General features: G+C 39.2%; 1 protein-coding gene across 1 annotated transcript in view; it reads left to right on the top strand.

Annotated features, from left to right (window-relative positions):
- The first annotated feature begins 4424 nt into the window (after positions 1–4424).
- Positions 4425–25064, top strand: part of BARD1 (BRCA1 associated RING domain 1) — a 79021-nt gene continuing 58381 nt past the window's right edge. Inside the window, exons 1-3 of the mRNA XM_007187872.2 lie at positions 4425–4728; positions 16323–16379; positions 20234–20382. Coding sequence (XP_007187934.2) covers positions 4586–4728; positions 16323–16379; positions 20234–20382 — 349 coding nt within the window. The 5' untranslated portion in view covers positions 4425–4585. The remainder of the gene's footprint in view (positions 4729–16322; positions 16380–20233; positions 20383–25064) is intronic.

Genomic DNA, 25064 nt, shown 5'->3' with positions numbered 1-25064 from the left:
GACAATGGTATACAGTCATTCACTCATTTCCCTATTTATCGAACATATACCGTGTCCAAGGCATACTTAAATATACTGGTTACCTTTTACGTGTCCTTGGAAAGAAATTTAAATTATTGTATGAATTTTGATTGCACTGATTACAAAATTTTGAAACACAGTGGAACCCAAACTAGGGTCAATGCTCATTTCCTAAATGAACATTTTATGTGCGAACAAACAGCTGCTGGAATTCAACAGAATTTAAAACAAGCTGTTTGTAAATTTTACAAACAGCTGTTTTCGGTGATTTTTGTCAACAGAATCTTCCTGCTTTGCATCACAACATTCTTTCATTATGGTGTCCTGTCAAAGAATAACTTGTTGGCTTTAATCACATTTACAGAGATTTATGACTTAATACTTATTCAGTGGTAGAGCATCTCAACACAAAATGTCAGTGAGCCTGTTATAAATTGCTTCTGGCATTCCTACTCTATCTTTTATTTGGCTGGGAGTATTTCCACCTGAAAGTGATAAATTCCTGCTATAACCATTTTATGTGCTTCAGTAATTACACTGTACAGAAAAAGGGGGTTTCTACTGAGATCTCTCCTTAAAAATAGCAAGCAATAAAAGGCAGTGGAATGAGCTGAACTCTGAAGTCTGTTGAACCAAAAACAATGACCAGTGAAATATCTGTGTCAGACTGAATTTGATAAATGATCAGGAAATACAGAAGATACCAAAACCTTTAAAACCGTTGCTGAAGGGACATAATAATATATCTATGTCCTTAGACTACATACTTTTGATTCTGTAACAGAAATTTGGCAGGTCAAGAATGGGGTTAACATCCTTTCAAAAACCATTTCAAAATATCTAGATGCTTCTAGTGACTTAGGTAATTTCTCAGTAAATGCCAAGGTCTACATGACACTGAGACTGTGTCTATATGTGCAACTCAGAGAGACTGTAGCCACTAACTTGATCAATACATGTATGTACAACTGTACTGCCCAAGTAGGGGTCCACATTCATCATATGGTGTCTGTGGGTGGTAGGTACTGATTAGTTTTGGCCATACTGTTTTGTTTGCTTCATATAAGCTGTCTATAGTACATAGGGCAAAATTACTGTTTTTAATTGTTGAGGTTTCCTTGCTCTTAAAGGAAGAACAAAATAAATAAAAGATCTCCAAGTTAATTGAACAAAACTATAATGGTTTGCCAAGGATGGTGTTAGGAATTCAGTAGATAACTTCATTTGCGATGATACTAAGAGAGATTATGGTCATTAAGCAAAATTCAAGCTTCCTTTCAGAGTTATTGCACCACATTTGCAAAGGAATTGCTACGGCAAGTATCTGTTCCATAGTCACGGGATTGAGCAGCTCCCTCTAGCTCAGAAGATGTACTCTTTCGTAAGAGAATTTTAAAGCAAGCATAACTGGCTTAGTGCAACTCAACAATGCTAAAACCAGTTCTAAAGATGGGAAAATGTGTTGTGCGCTGTGACTTAAGCTTCACTATATGTATTAAAGTTCAGGACAGTCCATTGTGAAGGGATTTGCATTGGTTGTGCTGCATTCCTGGTTTAGAACAGTTTCATAGTTTGTAATTCCTTTCTCACAGCAACCCTGTGAGAGGTCGGTATACATTGATCTGACATTCACAAAAGATGAAACTAAGTTCCAAGATAGGTTAAACAACGGGCCTATGGGCGCAATTCTAGGAAATGGCAGGGGTCGGTTTATAACCCAGTTCGGCTTGACTCCAGAGCTCTATGGCGCTTAACCATTATACCACATTGGATTCCAGAAAAAATGGCACAGAGCTTATGACTTTAACTTAGGTTAATGGCATTTTCACGTAGGAAGGCTAGCTCAGTCAAACGCAGAGAGCAGACACCACACTCCTCGATGCTGTGGAGGTTTGTTCCACTCCATCAATTACCACATTCAATTGTTCTTTATCAATTGTTGTCAAACTGCATTTTCTGGGGGTAACTCTAGGTTTCATAGAGGTCCTTGCAAACAAAATTTATATCTGTCAAAGAGAGTGCACTCAAAAGAATTGAGGTGGTCGATTTCACTGCATGACACCATAATTCAAAGCCAGAGAAGAATTAGTGTACGTGCTGAATTTGTGAGATAGCTTCACATTCCACGGGCTGAGAGTCTGGGTGTTACTCTTGTCCCATTTTGCTTGTTCTATATGTTTATCCAAGTGAATATGAGGAAGATTTACTACTTGTAAAATACTTCACAACACAACAGAAGAAAAAAAAATAGCATTTAGACTGTTTTTAACAAACTGTTATATTGAGCCTAAAGATTGGGAAAGAGATCCAGGCTGGAGATGCCTTTGGAGTACAGTAGAATTACAGATGGTAATCAAAGTGATGCGGGGCAGGGCATGGAAAGAGAATGGGTAAATAGGCTAAAGCAAGCCAATTTGTATGCCTCAGAATCCCCCGCTGGGACCGGAGAGTTACACTGGGGTAGGATGAATCGTTTTGGAAGGGTTGAAGGTTCTAAGGTTCTGGGGAATACTGCTTAACTGGAAGAAGAGGAGGATAGACTAGGAGTGAAATGGAGCAACAAACCTAAACTTGATGGACTCAGGAGGTCCTTGCAGGGAAACGGAAAGGGAAATAGGATACCATTTATCCCTTTTTAAAGTGGAGAGGGGATATTATTAATGCCCTAAGCTAAGGCTTTACCAGGACCCTATAGCTGGACTGCATTTCCCTGGGGAACTTTTTTCTGGGAACAGAATTTCAGGATTTCACACATTGTTGGTGTACTTCATCCTGGGTAGGTCACCCATCTTTTACCTGCACACATAATGGACATGGGAGAAAGAATTGGCTCTTGAAATTCAGGATCCAGGCCTGCGAGGAAGAGTTGGTTCAAAAACACATATCCCATCTCCACTAAAAGCTAAGCATCAGTCACCTGAGCTGTAGCACTGCAGGGCTGCGAGGAAGCAAATAGAAGGGGAAGTGGCAGATGGAAGAGTAACTTTGCTTATTCTCTTGACCAGTGTACTATGGCCACCATGAAACAGCTGCCGAGAATTTCGTGAGTTTGAGGAGCACTAATGGAGCAGTGGTAGAAGGAAGGAAGAGGAAACTAATAGGAGAAAGAAATCATTGCACCTGCATCATAAGTCATTTAATAGCCCTGTACGAACAGGCCAGTAACAATTGTTTGGTCCTCAAAGCATTTGACCAAAATGTGAAATTTTCATTTACTCTGATCACAGTTAAATTATGCCCTAATAAAAAAAAGCATCTGATAAAAATATTCAATGTCATTCTGTGGTAAGTAAAGCATTCACAGTACTGATCATCTTCACATTAGTTTTGAGTACTTATGATGTAGGTGCTTTTACATTTACTGTAATCCCACAAATCTACAGGATAAATACTATTATCCCGGTTTTGCAGATAAGGAAACAAATGCTCAGAGAACTTAAGGCTTGACTTAAATCACACAATTATTCAGTGGAGGAAGTGGGATTAGAAGTAGGACTTTCCGGCTCCTGAAGTCTCCAGCTAATAACTCCATTATACACCATAGCATCTCTCCAAGTTCATTTAACATTTTAATTCTCTAGAGTTTGATTTCTCTGCAAAGGGTAAGCAATGGCTTAAAAAAATCAAGGATTAACTTCTTGGCTACCTGTGAGGTTAATTATATATATTTGGTTAATTTCATGTGCTATCATAGGTCAGGTAAAACACCCTGTAAGATCTTATTTAGTTTTACTCATTCTGCGTCTACTAACCACGTGTTTATTTGGAAATGTTTTAGATGGCTGCCGTGTAGCTTAAAGACTGAGCGGGACTTGGGTGGACACCGGGTTATCAGCTAGAAGGCTATGGGAACACTCCAGGTGAAAATGATACAACTGGGCCTGTTGTGAAGACAGAGAGAAGTGGAAAGATTTGAGAGTAAGGGGGAAAAAACGCAAGGGTTTGGCAGCGGACTGAATGGGGAGGGTGAAGGGGTGCGTAGTAGGTGTATCTGTATATATGGCCATCAATGAAAAGCCGGGGGTGGCGTGGGGAGAGAAAAGAAAGTTACTTTCTTAGGAATTAAGAGTGTCAATGTTACGAGCAAAGCGTTTCCAAGCTCAGCAGTAGTCGAAACAGCACTCCTTATAGACCATGCTCAACTAAAAAGTTTCTCGGTTTGTGACTTTCCATTGATTAAATTCGGCCAAGGGTCCCTAGAATCCGCGCTCTGGGAAAGCAAGGACTTGCTCACATTCTTACCTTTACGCCTCAGGGCAGCCTGTGGCCCCGCCCCCTTTCCCGCCGACAGCGGGGGTCCTACCGCAGCCGCGCCTGGCGCCGAGGCCCCGCCCCGCGCCGAGGCCCCGCCCCCCGGCCCGCGCGCCGGGACTTTTGGCGCGTTTTGGCCGTGCCCCGCCCATCCCGCGCGCCCCGTCCCCCTAGGCGTCCCGCCGGCACAGAAGCGGGAACAGCTGGGGCGGGGGGCCCGGGGATCAGGTCGCAGGCCTGCGCTGTCTGGGTGGTTGCCCGAGTTCGCCCTGCCTCCCGCTCTCCCAGGAGCCTTCTCCGCGAGGGCGGGGCGATGCGGGGGAACCGGCAGCCGAGGATCCGCTCCGGGAACGAGCCTCATCCCGCGCCCGCCATGGAGCCGGCAGGTCGTGGGGCCTGGGCCCACAGCCGCGCCGCGCTGTACCGGCTGGAGAAGCTGCTGCGCTGCTCGCGTTGGTAAAGACCGACCCTCGAGGGGGCTGCCGGGAGGGCCTCGGCGGGGGCAGGCGTCTTTTCAAACCTCCGGTTTCCTCCGTTCATTCCCGTCTCCCCACCTCCCCCAGCAGCTGGGCCGCCGAGCAGAGTTAGTACCTGACCAGGGATCTGGTGTTATTTATCCCCACTCCGGGCCCCCATTCAACCCTTTCTGGGCGGCTTTCTAGCCTTTCTTGCACCAAACCCAACTAAGATGGTAGTTTTCGAACTTTAGCGGGCCTAAGAGTCTAGAGGCGTGGCTAAAGATGCGGATCCCTGTTCCCGCCTCCAGAGTTTGAATCTGTAGCGCTGGGGCATCTGCACTGTTCACCGGGCCCGTGATTCTTGTGACCAGGGTAATTCCAGAACCTTAGGCCGAGAGCTGTTAAGTTTGAAGAGGCCCCACTAAATTTGAAGCAGCTGTCACTGTTTGCTGAGCTGGCTCCTTTGACCTTTTCTCCGTCGCAGCCTTATTTGGGGAGGGAGGAGAGTTTGGGGGACTTTTTTGGGGGGTAGATTGAAGATGGAGGTGTGATGGACACCGCCAATTTCTCATTCAATATCACATTTCCTTGGTTTGATCAAAGACTGTATGGCTTGGGGTTCCAGCTCTTAAGAGATGCTGTTTATTATTACTTTTTGCTTCTTATTTTGTTCATGCTGTTACACCATGGGAATCCTTTAAGTTCAAGATTTTCATTCCATCTGAAGACATCACTTTCTTGACTGGTCCTCCTTGCTTCTTCTTTTCCTGTAGCTCCTCCTAGTATAGAAATAAAGAAGGTTTATAAAACCCAAGAAGGGCTTATCTCACTTTTCATTTCTTCCAAAAGCGTTTATTGAGCGCCTACACCATGGGAATCCTTTAAGTTCAAGGTTTTCATTCCATCTGAAGACATCACTTTCTTGACTGGTCCTCCTTGCTTCTTCTTTTCCTGTAGCTCCTCCTAGTACAGAAATAACGAAGGTTTATAAAACCCAAGAAGGGCTTATCTCACTTTTCATTTCTTCCAAAAGCGTTTATTGAGCGCCTGCTGTGTGCACAGCTCAGTATTTCTGCATCAGTATCACTCTGGCAGGTTTTCTCTCTGCTCGTAGCCGTTCTACCCTATTTCTTTTCTGGACTTTGTTTTGATTTCTTTCCCCCCCCCTCTGATGTCCAACTTGCAGAACTTTGTTGTACGTAAAGCGTAAGTAACATAGCAACTCTTTCTTTAAAAATGGAAAGGATGTAACTGTCAGAGTTTCGCACTTATATTTTGTTTTACAAAAACTGTAAACCTTGTGACAAAATGACATCATTATCCTCCTTAGAAAAGTGGCACTTTTGTACATGAAGACATTCTGATGTTGTGTGTCTTTTCCCATAGCACAAGGGTCATCCATCAGAGACTAAGAAATTTAAAACTGGCTCTGCTGGTTGCTATAATAGAAGCAATTGTAGTCACACCTTCATAGGTCAACGAAAGTTAGACGTTCAGATGGCACATTTCTGTATGGAAGGCACTAGGGTGGCAGCGGGATGCCTCACGTAGACCATAGAGTCAGACTGCTGGGGTCAGGTTCCAGCTTTGCTACTGCTGAATGGCCCTAGTCATCCAACATCTCTGCCTCAGTTTCCTTATCTGAGTGACGATAGTGCTCAGCTCATCCTCCTGTGAGGATTCATTAATAATAAAAAAAATATATTATTGAACACCTACCAAGTGCCAGACTACTCTAGGCATTGGAGATTCATTAGTAAGCAAAGCAGACAAAAACCCCAACCCTTATGAAGCTAACGTTCTATGGGAGGGAAGAAACTAAATGAAATTATACACGTAAAGTGGTGAATGTGGTGATTGTTACAGAATAAGTGATTAGCAGCAGGTGTTTTATGAAAAAACAAAAATACAGTCTGCTTGCTGAATGGTTTGGGGGAGACAAAAGAGGAATAATTTATAGCTCGTCCTGAAATCTAATAAAGCCAGTTTCACTTTTATCCCCTACCAGTATTTTTCCAGTTTCTAACTGAAGTGAGCGGACAGTAAGAGCCAAAAGACTGAAAGTAGACATCAGTAACTAGGTCCAGACTTTTAATACAACCCGTCGTGGATGGTTAATGATACTGAACTCCAGTGATTTGTTTATTTATGAAAAAACATTTTTTTTTTTTGGTCCGCAGCTCGCCATGCGGCTTGTGGGATCTTAGTTCCCCAACCAGGGATTGAATCCAGGCCCTTGGCAGTGAATGAGAGGAGTCCTAACCACTGGCCTGCCAGGGAATTCCCTCCAGTGATTAAAAAAAAAAAAATTAATATACGAACCACTGATGGGTGGATTAACTAAATCTCAGCTGTTTCTTTTAGTGCATATTTTAACATAGGGCTCTGCAAACTTTCCCTGTTAAGGGTCATATAGTATATATTTTAGGCTTTGCTGTCACAAAACAGTGTCTGTTCTTGTTTTTTTTTACAACCCTTAAAAACATAAAAAAAGAATTCTTAGCTCAAGGGCTGTACAAAAACAGGCTACTGGCTTGATTTGGTGCATAGGCAGTAGTTTGCAAAACTGTTTTAACAGGTAAAACATCTTAAGGTTAAAAATCCTTTTTGGTGTAAAATTTAATGTCCCGTGGGGTTTAGTGTTTAGAAATGATTAGTGTTCCTCTCCCTGTCACTGTACGTTTGGCATTGTCTCTAGTGAGTAAAGCATAGGAAAAAACCAACCCATTCTTCCCTCCTGTGCTTTGCCTAGTAGCTGCCTGACATCATTACTCCAAAGGAGCAACTCAGGATGGCCTGCTTCTTGCTTTTGCTACCCGTCGTTCAACACAGTGTCATATTATTTGAAATTGTGTGTCAGTGTGTCTGTCCTTTTTACAGAGCTTCCAAGTTTTCCCCAGTGGGCTAGTGACTACCCCAATTACCCTCACATTCAGCTTGCAGCTGTCACCCATCTCGCGCTCCCAGCTGTCAGCTGTCCTGTGTAGCACATTGGATCTGTTTTGCAGCAAGCGTTACTTGTGAGTGAGGGCGGATTGGCTCCATTCCAGGGCATCTTTTCTTGACCTTTAACATAAGTATGACTCCAAGGTGAAGCTGATGAAATTGTTCAAGAGGCCAGATGTGACATATGTGTTAGGTCCAAGCCTCACAACCAGATAGAAGCTATTTAAAGATTTGGGAAAATGAGACAGGAAGCATGAGAATAATGGGTTCCTAAAGGAAGCAGGAAATGGGAGCTGTAGTGAAAAAGCCCAGGTGTCGCATGACACTGTTTTTGGGAATTTAAATAATTAGATACCTCTTGATCTGTTTTTTTGGTGGGTGCTGGGGTTTAGCATCTACCACAATTTTAATTCGGAGTTCTGGTGACTTTTATTTATTTATTATTATTATTTTTTTAAATTTTTATTTATTTATTTATTTTTGGCTGCATTGGGTCCTCGTTGCTGCGCGTGGGCTTTCTCTAGTTGTGAGTGGGGGCTACTCTTCGTTGTGGTGCACAGGCTTCTCATTACAGTGGCCTCTCTTGTTGCAGAACATGGACTCTAGGCACGCAGGCTCAGCAGTTGTGGCGCATGGGCTTAGTTGCTCCGCGGCATGTGGTATCTTCCCGGACCAGGGATCAAACCCGTGTCCCCTGCATTGGCAGGCGTATTCTTTTTTTTTTTTTTAAAGATTTATTGATTGATTGATTGATTGATTGATTGCTATATTGGGTCTTCGTTTCTGTGCTAGGGTTTTCTATAGTTGCGGCAAGCAGGGGCCACTCTTCATCGCGGTGTGTGGGCCTCTCACTATCGCGGCCTCTCCCGTTGCGGAGCACAGGCTCCAGACGCGCAGGCTCAGTAGTTGTGGCTCACGGGCCTAGTTTCTCCGCGGCATGTGGGGTCCTCCCAGACCAGGGCGCGAACCCGTGTCCCCTGCATTAGCAGGCAGATTCTCAACCATTGCGCCACCAGGGAAGCCCCTGGCAGGCGTATTCTTAACCACTGCACCACCAGGGAAGTCCTCTAGTGACTTTTAAAATTGTAGTTGATTTACAATGTTGTGTTAGCTTCCGGTGTACAGCAAAGTGATTCAGTTATACATATATGTACATTTTTTATATTGTTTTCCATTATGGTTTATTACAGGATATTGAATATTCTCTGTGCTATACTGTAGGACCTTGTTGTTCTAGTGATTTTTTAATCAACTTTTAGTAAAAAGTCAAAAAGCAGTCTTGTGATTTTTAAGATAGGTGATTTTATTTTTCTACATTATCTCTTGTCGTTTTAGTAAAGGTGATTGAGATTGTTTTCTCTTATATTTTGAGGCTGCATAGTTTAGTGATTAAGAGAATGGATTTTGGACCCTGGCTTCAAATCCTGGCTCAGTGATTTTGGGCAAATTATTTCATCTTTGTATGCTTCCTTTTCTTGACCTGCCGATGAGTTAGTAGTAGTTTCTACTTTATAAGTTTGTTAGGGGAATTAAATGAGTTAATTTGTAAGGTACTCAGAGCAGTGTGTGCTATGTTCTAAGTGCTATATGAATGCTTGTAAAATAAAGGGTAGATTTCCTGACTCCAGCTTTAGCCTTTGTCTTTCTTCATTAGTTTGGAATGTTGAGAGGCATTCTTATAGGCCATTCATCCTTTGATGGGATGATTGCTCCCTTCATTGTTAGGATGGCAAACAATCCCTGAGGCACTGTAAGTGGTGGAAGTGGTGATGCGGTGAGGCTTTCCACCCTGAAGGAGAGATCCTTAGTTACAAGGGATGAAGTGTACACACAGTTCAGGGTAAATCAGGATGACCAGTGGAGGAAAGATTCCTGGACTTTTGAATTGGGGCTTGGAGAGATTTTTATAGGGTTAGAGGGGTAGAGGGTTATAGCAAATAAAAATATGCTAAAAAGTATGTAGAATACAGGGGGAGTGAGTCAGGTGGGCAGTGTTAAAGACAAGGTCAGATCCTAGGGATTAGAAGTTTAACATTGTTTCACATAGTTACTCCCTGAGGAGAGCAATTTGTGTAACTTTCCTTGGACTCCGGTGTCCTCATATGTAAAATGAGGAAAATGGATGAATTGATTTTTCAGGCTCTCTCCAATTCACAGATTCTGGAATTATTAGTGTCTTTTGGATGCAAAATATTGTTTAAAACTTTTTAGTGAAGTTTGACATACACATAGAAAAGGGCACAAATCATTGGTGTTCACGTATCATATGTCCCTCCAAATTATGGGATTTATTTACTTTTGTGGTATTTTGATTCTTTGATTGACACCTGTCTCCTTCAGTTATACTGCGCATTTCATAAAGACAGGCTCACATTTGCAGTCACAGTGCTGGACACATAGTTTCTTAGTGTTTGTTAAATTAAGACATGAAAATTTAGGTGAAGTTAGGATCACATTGCAGATGGAAATACCAGAGGACCTGGTTAATTCATTTGAATTGCCAAGAATCCTCCATAGGTTCCTGGTAGTAAACAGTGAGTAAAGTTTCAGGGCAGATGTAGAAGGTGCAGGTCTTTCCCCCTGGGATTTAGAGCTAGAACCACGACATGCACAGTCCTGTTACAGGCTACACATGCCTGGTGTTATATAGGGCTTGTGACTGCCAGGGAGACTTAGCAGACACATTGAGCACCCTTTAGTACTGTTCTCCATAGCAGAGGAGATGGAATTACAAGTGAAGTTACTGTTATGCAGGTCTGGGGCCCAGAGGACAGTTTTCAGGCCGAGAGTACAAATCTGAAAGTTATCTGCGTATATGTGGCAATTGAAGGCATACTTCTGGAAGTGAGCTGGGAAGCCTGGAAACTCAATATTTGAACATCGGGTGGAGGAAGTGATGCTTTAAGGACAGGAATATCAGCAGTTACTTAGATACTGTTTTGATTTGGAGGAAAGGGAATGTAGAAGACAAAATAACCAAAACTGTTTGAGCTGGGTATATACATGATATTGTCTGTGGCTTATCTGTCTCCTAATAGTAGATTCTATTATAAATAGTCATTAATAGATAGAATTCTATTACCCCTTTGATTTTGGGGATATTTGACTCATTGATTTATTCAGTATTTATTGACACTGAACAATTAGACATGAGTTACTATTTTTCCCATGTGATTTACTTTAATATGGCATACAAAATAACTATACAAAATAAGATACTTTCATGTCATTATCCATATCCCTTACTTGTTAACAATTTTATTTATTCTCCTCAAGAAAAATAAAGCCAATTGTTTAATTGGCTTGGGGATCCTCTGCATTTTGGTGTTAAATGTGTTGGTCCACACCTAAAAATAGCATGGGAATTTTCTAAAACGCAAGAGCACTGTAGTAGCTATCTGGCCTAATATTAAATAGCAGTTGATATCTCATGGAAGCTTAGGGAGTCATTCAGTTAAGAAATAGGTCTGCCTCTGTATTGTAATCTCAACTGAATTTACTTTCCTTTTCTTCTTTACAAAGAAAATTTTCTCTCAATAGGACCTTTAAAAAGAAAAAAAAAAAAAAAAGTTTGTTTTCCCTACTTAGTTCTTCCCTAAGTTATAATCCTCTGACTGTACCGGTCTTTCCAAATCAACTACATATAAAGTAGCAGACGTATGACTGCAGATGGAAAAAAATTAAGTAGCTGAATTTTCAAGGTACAGAAGTCCTGTTACCATGCAAATGTCTTTTGTTATTCTTCTGGATTCTTTTTCCTTCTAATATATATGTATATCAAACAAAAAATAGGGTAAGGATAAAATAGAATTGTTAGTATAAATGCATTTTGTATGTAGTCTTCCACTTAGTTCGTTCACTAAGGATTTATTGAAATCCTGCTGTTCGCATAGCACCATGCTAGGTAGGTAATGGTGTGTTGGGGAGCTCAGAAGAATTGAAAGTCAAGATCTCTTGTCTGTAGGACTACAATCTATTTGGAGACTTTAAAAAAAAAAAAAAGAAAAGAAAGAATCAGGCAGATAAAATACAAAATACTTAGTTTTCAACATTGATTTCCAGAGCCCCAGCTTGATGCCATCTCTGGAACTTTAGAGCATTTTGTGCTTAAGTCATATGTTAACTTGGCTTATAAAACTACCCAGCTAGATTATAAGCCCCTTAGGAAAGAGTGTAATGCAGTCAACTTTGTGTCCTTTGTATGTGTCTGCTGCAGGGTACAGATTCTGCACAAGTGATGGCATGGAAACTAAATTCCAAGAAATTCTGTGCTTCTTTGTTTAGTGTCATTTTTATTGTATCATCCTGGATGGTATTTGGAAAATGTGTTCAGCTTGAATAGTTTTGTGGGAGGAGGAAGTATATTCTAGGCTGGGGACAGTCTGAGCAGTACTAAGCTTGGAATTGGTCATAAGGTGTTTGACAAATGTTACAGACACTGACTGGCCTGATAAGAGCAGTTTTTGTTGAGGAGCAGTGAGAACAAAGGTTGCCTGGCTTTGGAGTAACCAGACTGTGAAAAACTTTTTAATATTAAGTTTTTAAAAATTGAAAGTAATACATCTATATGCCAAATAATTAAAATAACATGGTATACGGTTATTAAATATTTGTTAAATGAATGACAAGTAAGTCTGAATCTTCTTCAAGAACCCACTCTGATCAGTTTCTTGTGTATCCTTTAAGAGATTCTCTATGTTTGTACCTCAGATGAGAGGGTACCAGTCATCAGGTAGATGTATCATGATTTATTTAACCATTTCCTTGGTAGAAATTTAGATTGTTTCATCTTGTACTGTAATAAACACAAGACTTAGGCTGGAGTGAATATCCTTGTCCATGTGCCTTTACATTAAAATTTTTTTATTAGAATTATACGTGAACACAGTTGACAAAGTCAGTAGGACAGAGATTATAATGAAAACATTCTTTTGCCTCATCCCTTATCACCCTTGTGTTCTATACTCCAGATACAACCTCTTTCATCTCTTTTAATTCTTTAATTTCCACATTACCAAATGTGTTTCTATTGCTAGTTCTAGATTTTTTTTTTTCCATTTTAGACATTTTTTGTTAACTTCCTAACTTCCTACTCTGAGAGATGAGTTTTTTTTAATTACCAGTGATCAACTTTCTACTATGGAAGATGACTGGATATAGAATTCAAAGTACAAAATAATTTTCAGTCATTGCTGTGAAGGCCAAATGTTTGTTCCTTGTCACCCGTGAGATGTTTTATGCTATTCTGAATCCTTTAAAAAATATATATATATATTTATATATATATATATATATTTATATACACACACACACATATGTATCTGACATTTTATTATTTCTTAGTTCCTGGAAGCTTTTGGTATTTTGTTTCGATAGATATCTTTAGTGTTCTGAAATTTCAATTTTTCAAGCATCTGAGATTATCTGAAGAATAAATTCCTTGCAGTAGGATAGTTGAGTTAAAGTTTGGTACATTTAAAATTTTGATAGATACTGTCTGGTTGTAATAATTCTTTTATTCCAGAGTGTCTTCTCAGCTAAGCTCTAGACATTTTCAGAAAGTCTCGCTTTGACAAAGATCCGTGCCACCCTCTGTGCAGCGTATCTATTCTTTGAGCTCTTCCATTAAAATTCTTTTGAACTTGGCACTACCGTCTCCCACCTTTGGCTATAACACTCCTCTCTCTGCTCCTTCCCCCAACACATGCGTGCACATACTTTTCATTCCCTCTCCCAGTGTCTTTTCTCATCTATTAACAGCAATAAAAAGTATTTTCTTGGTCACTAATTAGAATAATTAGTACAGTTGATCAATTATTTGTAGTACTAGATTCATTGCTACTTGCACTGTAGCATCTTGTTGCTAGGGTGAAGGGTAAGAACTATAGATCAAGGGGTACAGAGTCATCTTAGGATGGAAATTTAAGTTTAGACATAGAATCAAGGCACTGAGTCAGGTATTGGCAGAGAAAGCCAGAAGGCTGTGGACTGCATCCTGGGGGTAAACCTACATGGAGAGATGGGAAAAGAAGCAGCTAAGGACGAGCTGAAATCAGCACATAAATGTGCTATAAGGAAATTAAAACTCAGTGGAAGGGAAGGTTTCAGGAAAGAAGGTGAGGTCGATGTTATTTCACAGAGGGTCAGGGAGAAAGAGGACTGCAAGATGCTTTGGTGAGCAGTTTGAGCAGAGTGGTGGGAATTAAAGCTAGGAAGGAAAGGAGATGGAGTTAGCTGGTACAGAGCACCTACGGAGAACTTACAAGAACTTACATCCGCAAGAAAGGGAGGAGCTGGGGCAGACGGTAGAGTGGGGGGCAGGGTATAAAGCAGGGGTCCCCAAGCCCCGGTCCGCGGCCTGTTAGGAACCAGGCCACACAGCAGGAGCAAATGTTCATCTGCCTCGCTCCCCATCGCCTGCATTACCACCTGTACCATCGCCCCCATCACTGGCCTTACTGCCTGATTCTGTCCTGCCGTGCCCACCCCGCCCCCCGTCCATGGAAAAATTGTGTTTGTTCCATGAAACCAGTCCCTGGTGCCAAAAAGGTTGGGGACTGCTGGTCTAAAGGGTTTTTTGTGTGTTTTAGTTTGCAGGAGAGATTACCTTTGCATGTTTAGATGCAGATGGAAGATGAAAGGTGACTGTAATGATGAGAATAGACTCTTAGAAAGCAGAGAAGGTAAGGGGTCTAAGGACAATAGAGCAGCACATTTTACGAAGGAAGAATGACTGAAGGAGTTCTTTTCCTCTGAGCCTGGAGGGAGGGGTAAGATTATGGGTGGAGAGGTAGGAATGAGTCTGGTGGTGAAAAGCTCACACTGCTTGGTGGCAGTAACGTTAATGGGATTTAGGGCCTGGGGATTGTTTTGTATAGCCATCTATTCATTTGTTTGTTTACCCACAGAACATCTACTACATCACTTTGGTAGAGATACAGAGGTGAGGAAACTACCAAATGAGTTTATAGAGACAAGTTTGTGTATCTTCCTGTCTTTTTGTAATGGTTATTCAGAGCCTGAGAGCAGGCACGGAAGTGGACTGGGGAGCCTGTCTAGCATTGTATCAATAGATTGGCATCCTTGAGTGTCTAAGAGGTTAGTAGAATTAGGGTGGTGGTGAAGATGGACCAGAACAAGTTAGCTCTGTGGCCTGGGCTGGTAGGGAATCCAAGGAGCTAATACTGAATGGAAGTCTTTCCATGTGGAAAGCAAACTGAATACGGAGGTTTGGTCAGGGTGATGGGATAAAAGAGAAGGGGGATATTATGATAGGAGGAAGTGAGATCACACCACTTTTGGGATCTCAGGGGCAGAGCTCGTAATGAAGTAGAATTCAGCACACTTGATTCGAGATCAGAGGTTAGGTTTGGTAGGTCGAGTAATGAACAGAAATTACAGGGCCAGCATGAGCGTTGCAGTGAGGAGCCTCTGAACTGCCAGAGTCACAGAAGCGGCTGGCACGTCGCAAGTCATAATTTTATCACCATGTTCTACGTAGTGTGATAGAAGAATCAGATATTCTGAGTTTTTAAAAAGTGATGGGTTTGATAATGTCAGTGAGCCCCATTTTCGATATCTTGAGTATAACATTGTGGGTGTGCTCTGTTTTTAGCACTCTTTCTGAAAGCTCAATGTCACTTTAATGTTCGTATCTATTAAAATGTGCAGTGTGATACTTTTGATCTTTCCAGAAGTGTGGAAAACTATTTTTATTGATATATGGTATGTGTACAGAGGTAATTGGATAATAATGGTGTAAATACCTACAGGTCCTAGGGTTAGTATAATAAACCAAGCACAAAAAATGTTCGTTCTTTAAAAGCTTTACTTCTCCTGTTTGCTCGTGCCTCATTACGCCCTCTGAATATAATGACTTGATATGTGTTTATTAGTTAAGTAGCATTACCTTCTTAGGATTATCAAACTTGGCAGGTGTTTTTTGATGGAAACGTTGGGAATACTTAATTGTCTGCAGACAGACAACGTGATGATTCCCATTTGCAGTTGCTTTAAAGAAAACAAACAACTTCCTATAAAATGAAAGAATGGCTGCATTTTTGATAAGACATCTGTAAAAAATTGGTGGGTACTTGACAACAACCGGAAACCAAAGTTTTTTTTTTTTTAATGGGAAACCATAAATTCTTACGGTCAAAGTGACCAGATGTCCTATTTTTCTGTGGCAGCCCTGCTGTTCTATCTAGTTATCATTCCCCTTCACTCTCAGAAGTGTTCTCATGTGGACAATACACTACATAGTCATTCTACTTGTGGGTCTCATTTTGAGATTTATGGTCTACACTTTGAATCATTAGTTGAAAGAAGCAGCCAGTGGTTGGTTTTGCCTGTAAGAGGTTCAGAGATATTGAACAACGTTGCTTCTTTCTATGATTTCACAGTATATGCATTATAAAAAGTGTTACAATTTGAACTGAGTTTGGTAGTTGCTATTTGAATTCAGCAGGTGTGTGATGATACAATATTTAATCAGGGAGTAACAACCTTTCAAATGAATACATCCTTAATGTCTTCTGTTTTGAGAAAGAAATATGGTAGTGTTAGGCCTTGGACTTGTGAAATGTTGAGTAAAAAATGTTTATCTAACACGACCTCAGTCTTGATTATTTTTCTTTCTTCAAACAGCACTAATATTCTGAGGGAGCCTGTGTGTTTAGGAGGGTGTGAGCACATCTTCTGTAGGTAAGTAATTATGGTTTATGATAGATACACACACATACACACAAATTTAGTGTAACTATGTTTTTTACTAGGTAATAGTCATGTAATCATGTTGATACTAGTATTACCTTATGTTGTGTAACTCTCATAGATCGCAAAGTGACTTACTGTACATTATCTCATTTTGGTCCTTTCACCTGTCTTAATTTACAAATCAGAAACTAAAAGCTCAAAGAGGGTGACTTGTTGACAGTTACAAAGCTTAGTAAGTGGCTTTGCTAAGTTTTGGGGAAAAATTAATATCTGTTGTATAATTCAAATATGTCTCTTATTTTTCCAGTTAGTTTTGAATCCAGACTTTGCAAATTGTGAAACTTAAGTTCTTATCGTTACTGGATTAGTTTCCTAGGGCTGCCATAACAAAGTACCAAAAACTGGGTGGCTTAGAGCAACAGAAATTATTGTCTCACAGTTCTGGAGGCTAGAAGTGTGACAGCGAGGTGTCAGGTAGGTTGGTTTCTTCTGAGGGCGATGAGGGAAAATCCGTGCCATGCCTCTCTCCTACCTTCTGGTGGAGAATCTTTGGATTCTGGCATTCTTTCCTTGGCTTATATAGATACATCACTCTGATCTTAGCCTTCATGCTCACATGGCAGTCTCCCTTGTGTGCGTGTTTGTCTTTGTGTCCAAATTTCCTCTTTTTATAACATACCAATTATATTGGATTAGGGTACTCACCCTGATGGTCTCATCTTAACTTGATCATTTACAAAGGCCCTATTTCCAAATAAGATCACATTCACAGGTCCTAGGGTTTAAGACTTCAGCATCTTTTGGTGGGACACAATTTAAGCCATAACAGTTATTATAAAATTATATCCATTAAAGCCCTGGCTGAGAGGTTAGAATATTAGGTTTTCATCTCATCTTATTTCTTATTCAGGAGGAATCAATTAAAGGAGTGAATGTCATAGTTTAATTGTCTGAGACAGGGTTAATATATCCTCCTTTGAATCTTTTAATTATTTCAAGTTATGACTATGATTATCGGGCATGCACAGACTGCAATATGAAGTTTAAGCACATGTGGAAGTAATTTACTGTATGACTTCAGTGAGCTGGGGATGTGTGGAGGGCAGCTATGCTTGGGGTCCCAATTTTGTTTCTAGAAACATAGGTCTGTTACATAGGGCATATCCAGCAGGAGGATGGGGTAGGAAATAGTATCTGTTGCCTACCTGATGTCTCCATCTGGATGACGAAATGGATTTCAGACTTCATATGTTCAGAGCAGATCTGTTGATCACCTGTTCCTGCCTCGGTAATCTTCATAGCAGTAACTGGTGCCACTGGAATAAATGGTATCAAAGTTGCTCAAAGCAAAAACCAGTAGTCATACCTGGTTGCTGTTTTTCTTCCTTATCCCACGTCATTAAGTTCTGTCAGTTTCACCTCAAAAGGTGCCCTAAGTCTTGAATTTTCCCACTTTTCTCTATATTTACTACTGTTTATACTTTGGTCCAAGCCACCATCAAATTATCTCTCCTCAGACTGTTGTCAAAAGTTCATAGCTGGTTCGCTTCCCCATTATCTACGTTCTTGTGAGTGATCTCACAAGAGATCTTTTGGAAATGTAAATCACGTTCGTATCATTACGGCTCTTAAAGTCCTTCAGTGACTTCCTATTACAATCAATCAGAGTGAAATCCAAACTCTGCACTGAGGCCCACGAGACCCTGTGCAGGGCCCAGTCCTTGCCTGCCTCTCGGACCGCACGTCCCTCTGGCTCACACTGTTCAGCCGCCTTCTCCTTTTAGTGCATTAAACACATCAAACTCACTCCTGCCCCAGGACTTTTGCACTTACTATTCCTTCCATCTAGAATGTACTTCTGCCAGATTTTTGCGAGGCTAGCTTTTCATCAGTTCCATTTCAGCTCAAATATTACCTCCTCCAAGAGGCCTCCCATTATTCCTGTATAAAATTTTGGCCACTCCCTGTTTTCACTCTGTAGCAAGCAGATTTGTTTCAGGGGTTGTACTCACTGTATATGATAGATTAGTGACAAATCTGGAACGTAACAAACTTGAAATTGTATGTAATGAAATTGTATGTAAAGCTTGTGTATGTGTGTGTGTTTCATACACTTAATTGGATTCTAAAGGGGTCTGTGACTTAAAATGGCCAATGAAAGATTAAAAGAGGCATGAGAACATCTTAAAAGAGAAAATGGTCATCTGTATATGAACAGAGGAAAGAATTGATTCAGTGTAGTTTTGGTTCATTTTCATTATATGATGCCAAGAATTAGGGTAGCTGTTTGTATTCTTTGCAGATTTGGAGATCCGTAAAGCTGCTGAACAGTGTTACAAATGCCATGAAGTTTTGTTTTTATTCTTTTTTTTGGGGGGGGGGGGCCGCGCTGTGCGGCTTGCGGGATATCAGTTCCCCAACCAGGGATTGAACCCGGGCCATGGCAGTGAAAGCCCAGAATCCTAACTACTAGGCCACCAGGGAACTCCTGCCATGCAGTTTTAAAAGATGGTTTTGATATGTAGCAGTGCAACTGAAGCATTGGAGTCAAGGGGAGGTTGGAGGGAACACAGATTTTTATCTTATTGACATGTTCTGCTAGCTTCAGAATACTTTCATGCCAATCCCTAATAAAAGTGGTCCATGAACTCTCTTTAAGACGTAAGTTTAAAAAAAGAAAGTCTTTAAGTCATGTGGCAGGGGGACCCAAACTTTTTGGTCTCAGACCACTTTACACTCTTGAAAATTGATGACCCCAAAGAGATTTTGTTTACTTGTGTGTGTATTTCCAATATAAAACTGAGACATTTAAAAAATACTAATTCATTTAAAAATAACAGTAAAAAACTCATTACATAATAACATAAATAACACTTTTTAAGGAGGAATAACTATTTTGCAAACTAAAAAAAAATAGAAGAGTGGCACTGTTTTTACATTTTTGCAGATTTCTTTATTTTGCTGAGTAGAAGACACGTTACATATTTGGAAGGGCGCTCCATTGTAAGAATCCTCTGGCCCTACAAACAAGAGGGTCACATGAAAAGGGATGTAGTGTTTGGAGTAGATGTGGCTTTTACGACTATTATATTACCCAGTCCTGCTAGAGCCCATCTGGTGAAGCTAAGGGAGGTGTGGATTTAGAGCTTTCTTATTTCAGGATTCACAGATAGGCTTCAGGGGGGATTGTGAACAAACACTTGTGCACATCTTCATCAGAGTCACAAAGGGTTTGTAACCCCCAAAGTTAGGAAAAACCTTTCTAACTATGAGACTGTAACTCTTGGACATATAACCCAAGGTAATTTAATTGAGTCTACAGGTTATAAAAGTACCTGAAGGAACCAAACATCTTTTCTCAAAAACTAAAGCCTTTAGACACTTGTACAAAAATAAAAGAAAAAACACCTTTCCCCATTTTTTTGCAGTAATTTTAGGTATCTCCATGAAGCACAGTGTTAGGTTTAGAGTAGGAAAGGTTGAGATGCATGGCTTACATGCATTAGGTACTAAATATTTTTTTTATATCTCCCTCTGTACTCTCACTCTTTAGAAACTGTAGATTTATTTGCAGGGAAAAATTATGCAGACTATTGTCTGGCCAAGTGTAGTCTCTACATAGCAAATTACATAAGCAACTTTAGATTTAGATAGGGTGTGTGTGTGTTTGTGTGTCAGTGTCATACTCTTTCAAAAACACTGTTTTAACTAATATTTTATAATTGACCATTGTTTATTAGAACAGCCTCTGCTTCCTTTACTTTAGTTCAAACTGTTTATTTTTTTCAATTCAGATCCTGCTGAATGCATTGATCTCTATATATTTTTTGATCCTTTTTAAGTAATTGTGTAAGTGACTGCATTGGAACCGCATGTCCAGTGTGTTACACCCCAGCCTGGATACAAGATGTGAAGATAAATAGACAGTTGGACAGCATGATCCAGCTTTGCAGTAAGCTTCGAAATTTGCTACATGGCACTGATTTTTCAGGTGAGAAATTTCACTGTCTCTCTTAGTTAAATAACTGATAAATTCATATTGATTTCATAAAGTATGTAAAATATGAATGACATATTTCAGATGTTAAGATTTATAGTGTTAGGAATCATTTTGAGAGGTGACAGATACCTTAGAGGTAATTAGGTCTGACTCCCTTATTTTATAGATGAGAAACCAGGGTCCAGAGAGGTTAAATGATCTTGCCTGAAGTCACACATGCAGTTAGTACCAGGAGCAGGAGAAATAGAGCCCGTTTCTTCTGATTGTCAGTCCAGAGACTTTTTCACCACCTATACTACCTGCTTTTTACAGTTATAATAATTTCTGTATAATATATATGGAATAGTGATTTTGTCCTTAAACTCAGTTAACTATTATTTCACAAGATAGAATACAACCTTTTGGGTATCACTTTTCTACAAATTAGTTAGATTAATTTTGCACATTTTTGAAAGAGCAAAAATCTAATATTCATTTTCTTTTCTATTTAAATGGAGGTTAATGTTTTTCAAATTGTTCTTACACTCTGTGTATTAACTATATATTTTCCCATTGTGCTTTCCGCTGAGAACTAATTAGCTGTGGAAAGCAAGTAAAGTGTTTTGAATCTTCATAATCAGATATTGAAATTGTCTTTTTGTTGACCAGATAACGTCATTTTAGCTTGTGTTTATGGGAGAACCTTTTCTTGACTGGCAGGATGCCATGAATGATTGATAAAGCTCATATAAAATGGTTGAATTTCTGTTTTGAAAACTTTTGATCTTAGCTATCCAACATGATGTGTTATTGTCAGCTACTAAAGGTGAAGTTGATTGGGCAAAATAAAGAAATAAGGCAACTACTTTGAGTCTTATTGACAAGGTCCATATTTCTGAGAAGAATTTAAATCGCAGTTTACCTAAGAAATGTTTTCTTCGTCTAGTTTTCTGATTATTGTATTAGACTCCATTCTTCCATGACAAAATGTGCTATGGTGATAAAGTTTTTCTGATTTTCAGATGTAATTATATATGCACATGTTTTAAAAAGTACTTTAAAAAAATGATATGTAGTAAACCTCTTTAACAGCACAGTGAGGAAAAGTTTTATTAGTTCCTCTGTATTGTTTTCCTTCTTTATCAAAGACAGTGCTGATAGTGTTTTATTTTCTGTTTAGAACAGATTAGTGTATGATCCGTTCCCCCTCCCCGCACCCCCTTACCATCGATTAAAACAGGAGTTCTTAATTAAGAGTCCATGCATCTTTAGCAGTGAATTAGCTAAAGTCGGGGGGAATTAGCGAGTCTCTTGAGTTAAGTGTACAATATGAAAAATGTTCATGTCTATGTGAAAGTGGCTTTCCTCAGATTCTTAAAGATGTGTGGTCTCTTAGGAATGTTGGCCATGCATTGACATTTGGGTGTTATCTATATTTTGTCTGTGGCTGTCATGATGTTTGATTCCTCTTCAGTTGCTGTAGAGTAATATATTAGCTTGCTAGGGCTGCTGTAAGAAAGTACCACAGACTGGGTAGCTTATCAACAGAAATTTATTGTCTCACAGTTCTGAAGGCGAGAAGTTCTAAATCAAGGGCTACGTGAGTTTGGTTACTTTGAGGTCTGTGAGGGAGGCGTGTGTTCCAGGCCTCTCCTTGACTTGTAGAAGGCGGTCTTCATGTTCACATGGCGTTCTCCATGTATGTGTGTTTGTGTCAAATTTCCCTTTTTTGTAGGAACACCATTCATATTGCATAGAGCCCCACTTTCCTCGTCTTTACCAATTATATCTGCAATGACCCTGTTTCCAAATAAGGTCATGTTCTGAGGTAATGGGATTAGGACTTCAATATATGAATTTTGGGAGGGACACAGTTTAACCCATAAACAAGTAATGTGACATTTTTAATGGTGATAATGGGGGAGCAGAATAACCTTCAGTGGGTTGATTGTAGTCAGTTATCGCATGCCAGGGTACTGCGTACCATGTGGTGCAAACAATTAGATGACTCCTCAAGAAATTTTGCTGTAGTTAGTGATGTTTGAATTATTAGTATGGTTTTCATATTTTGTGGACCATGGAATATGAAATGCCTTAATATTTTATCATTAAAAAAGATATTTAGGAAAATTGCTGAGTTGAGAACAAGTTTTTGTGTGGGACCTGAGGCCTTTTGGAATGCTGTCTTTTTCATCTCAGAGGAGAGGTGGAGTTTGGGGAGAGAATTATGGTGATTCACTTTCCAAAGGCCATTTTGTGTTCATTTTCCTTATTATAATGAATAATAATTATATTAGTCATTACCAGACTTTAGCTGTGCTGGCTTTAATATTTTACTTATTTTAAGATGAATTGAAATTTCACTGATTGCCTAACCTATAATCAGAATTTTAGGATCTTTATTCTGTAGGTGAGGAAATTGAGGGCCTAGGTTAAGCAGGGTGGTCATGCTGTCAGTTTCTTGCTTATTGTTTTATCATTTAACACGGTGCTTTTGTTAGAATTGTGGGCATTTGTTTTATTTGTTGAATTGTGTTGGAGAAAAATTGGCAGTGTTAAGACTAATTCATATCCTAGAGACTAGACTTAATTAAAACAATTTTAAAACAAACTCTTAGGTTTTGGTTTCAATAATCCATTTTATAATGGTGATATCATCCTTTGCTACATTTAGAGAAGATGAAATAAGTCTAGAGTATAAACATATACTTTTCTATCTGGATCTGTAATTTCCATGGTACAAAGGGTTTTCTACTTATTGTAAGTTGCATTGTTATCAACTTTTCCTCCTAAGGTCCCCCAAAACAAATTTAGCCTTGAAGGGCATTGGAGGTGTTTTCTTTCAGTATATCCCTTGGTTCCTTATAGTTTATCTATTCAATATATTTCATGTATATATACCTTTATGTTAGTTTATTATCTAGCAAGTACTTCTAAAACTAAAGTATAAGGCAAACTAGGTGAATACGTAGAGGGAACTAATAGTTGGGGACGAATAACAGTTGATCCTCTTTATAATGAGGAAATTGGAAAATGATATCATTATAAAATAAAGGTATTAGATTAAGTGATTCCTGAGTTCTAGCTCCAAAATCATATGGTTCTGTTGAATAGTCAAGTGCTGAAGATGATGAATTAAGCGGAGTGGTTGGACATCTCCCACATTTTCTATATTTATTTTTTTAAACCTGTAGTTCACAATTCGTCTTCCAAATGAACCTTGTTACTTTCATTTACTATAAAATATATAATTACTATAATTAAGATGGGTAATTAGGAAGAACTTGTTAAATCGTGGGCATAGTATATAGTATATTGGCGATAAAGAAGCTTGATTTATAGTAATACTTTCTCAAATGAACTTCTAAATACTTGAAGAAATTTTTGTTGGTTCATTGTACTTTAAAGAGAAGAGGTTGTCTGTCATAAATTTTTCTGACAACCATTTATGGATAATTTTACCTTATTCTTTAAAACGTAGTCTGCTTTCTACCAGTGGCGTTAAATTTAGAAGTTTTTATTTTCTCTTGCCCCCTATCATATTAAATCAGACCTTGCAGGTGCTGGTTAGGTTTTGTGAAGCATATGTTGGTGTTGGTGACATTAAAAAAAATGCTTTGATTATGCTTTCATAGGATCCCAACTTTCCTTTCTGTTTTCTGGTTTTGGGAGAGATCCTGGTCTTTCTGTAGCGAATTACATAGTGTTTCATATATGCTATGACTTTTTTATAATAGGTGAAGATGAGCATTTGAATAGCTGTGTGGCTGTTGTTTTGTTTTAAATAGAACTGAATACTTCTTAACTTACAAAATAATCATTCTTTAGTGAAGGCGTTAATGTTGCACAGATGGTAGCAAAGTACTTTCCTTTGATTTTTAATAAGGGACTAGTTTGTCAAAGAGATTTCTCAACTTCTGTTGTGAAACCTATAATAGAGAATAATTTGAAAGGCACACAGTGTACATCATTATAATCCTTTGATGTAGATTAATGATAGCTAAATCACATTTTCTAATTGCCTCCCTTTTCTATAGTTTATTACTAAATTTTAAGAAAAACACTTGGCCAAGCAGCTCCTTAGCAACATGTGTGTGTGTGTTCCTCGAAATTTTGTGGTATACTCAGAAATATTTAAATTCAGAGAGTAGAATTCTTTTAAAAATGTCATCATTAAGAAATTTACTATGTAGAGGAAGGACCAATATTTTTCTTCATGAAATGAGTATGATAATTTATCATGCTTAGAAGCATTCACCCGTAAAAACGGTTGTAGCTGTTAGTAGTATGATTTATGTTCCAGCAGTGGTGGTGTTTTTGCTCTTTACAGTCTTAACTTAGCTATACTGTGCAAAATCCAGAACTTAAAATCATGCTTGCTGTAGTGGTTCTTGCTTAGTTAGGACAAGATGCATAATCAAAATCTTCTTAAGTAAATTTATTACTGGATGAGTAGTGAGATTATTGTGTACATGTAAACTACATAAGTATATGCTCTCTGCATTTACTCCTTTGTAAGTTAGGAAATATGTGCTCCTGAGTTTGAAGTTTTGTTGTCCTTTTAGATTTAGATTCTTTAGTTGATTGAGTGTGTTGTTACTACCTACAAGCCTTAATTTTCCTTTAAAATGCCTAATTCTGCATTTTGAAAGTTTTATAAGTGTGGAGGACTTCAGAATTCGACATTGTTTTTA

The sequence above is a fragment of the Balaenoptera acutorostrata genome, chromosome 8 (genome assembly GCF_949987535.1).
Source record: "Balaenoptera acutorostrata chromosome 8, mBalAcu1.1, whole genome shotgun sequence".
Lineage (NCBI taxonomy): Eukaryota > Metazoa > Chordata > Mammalia > Artiodactyla > Balaenopteridae > Balaenoptera > Balaenoptera acutorostrata.
The sequence above is the reverse complement of the archived record's forward strand: the minus strand, read 5'-3'. Positions and strand labels throughout refer to the sequence as shown.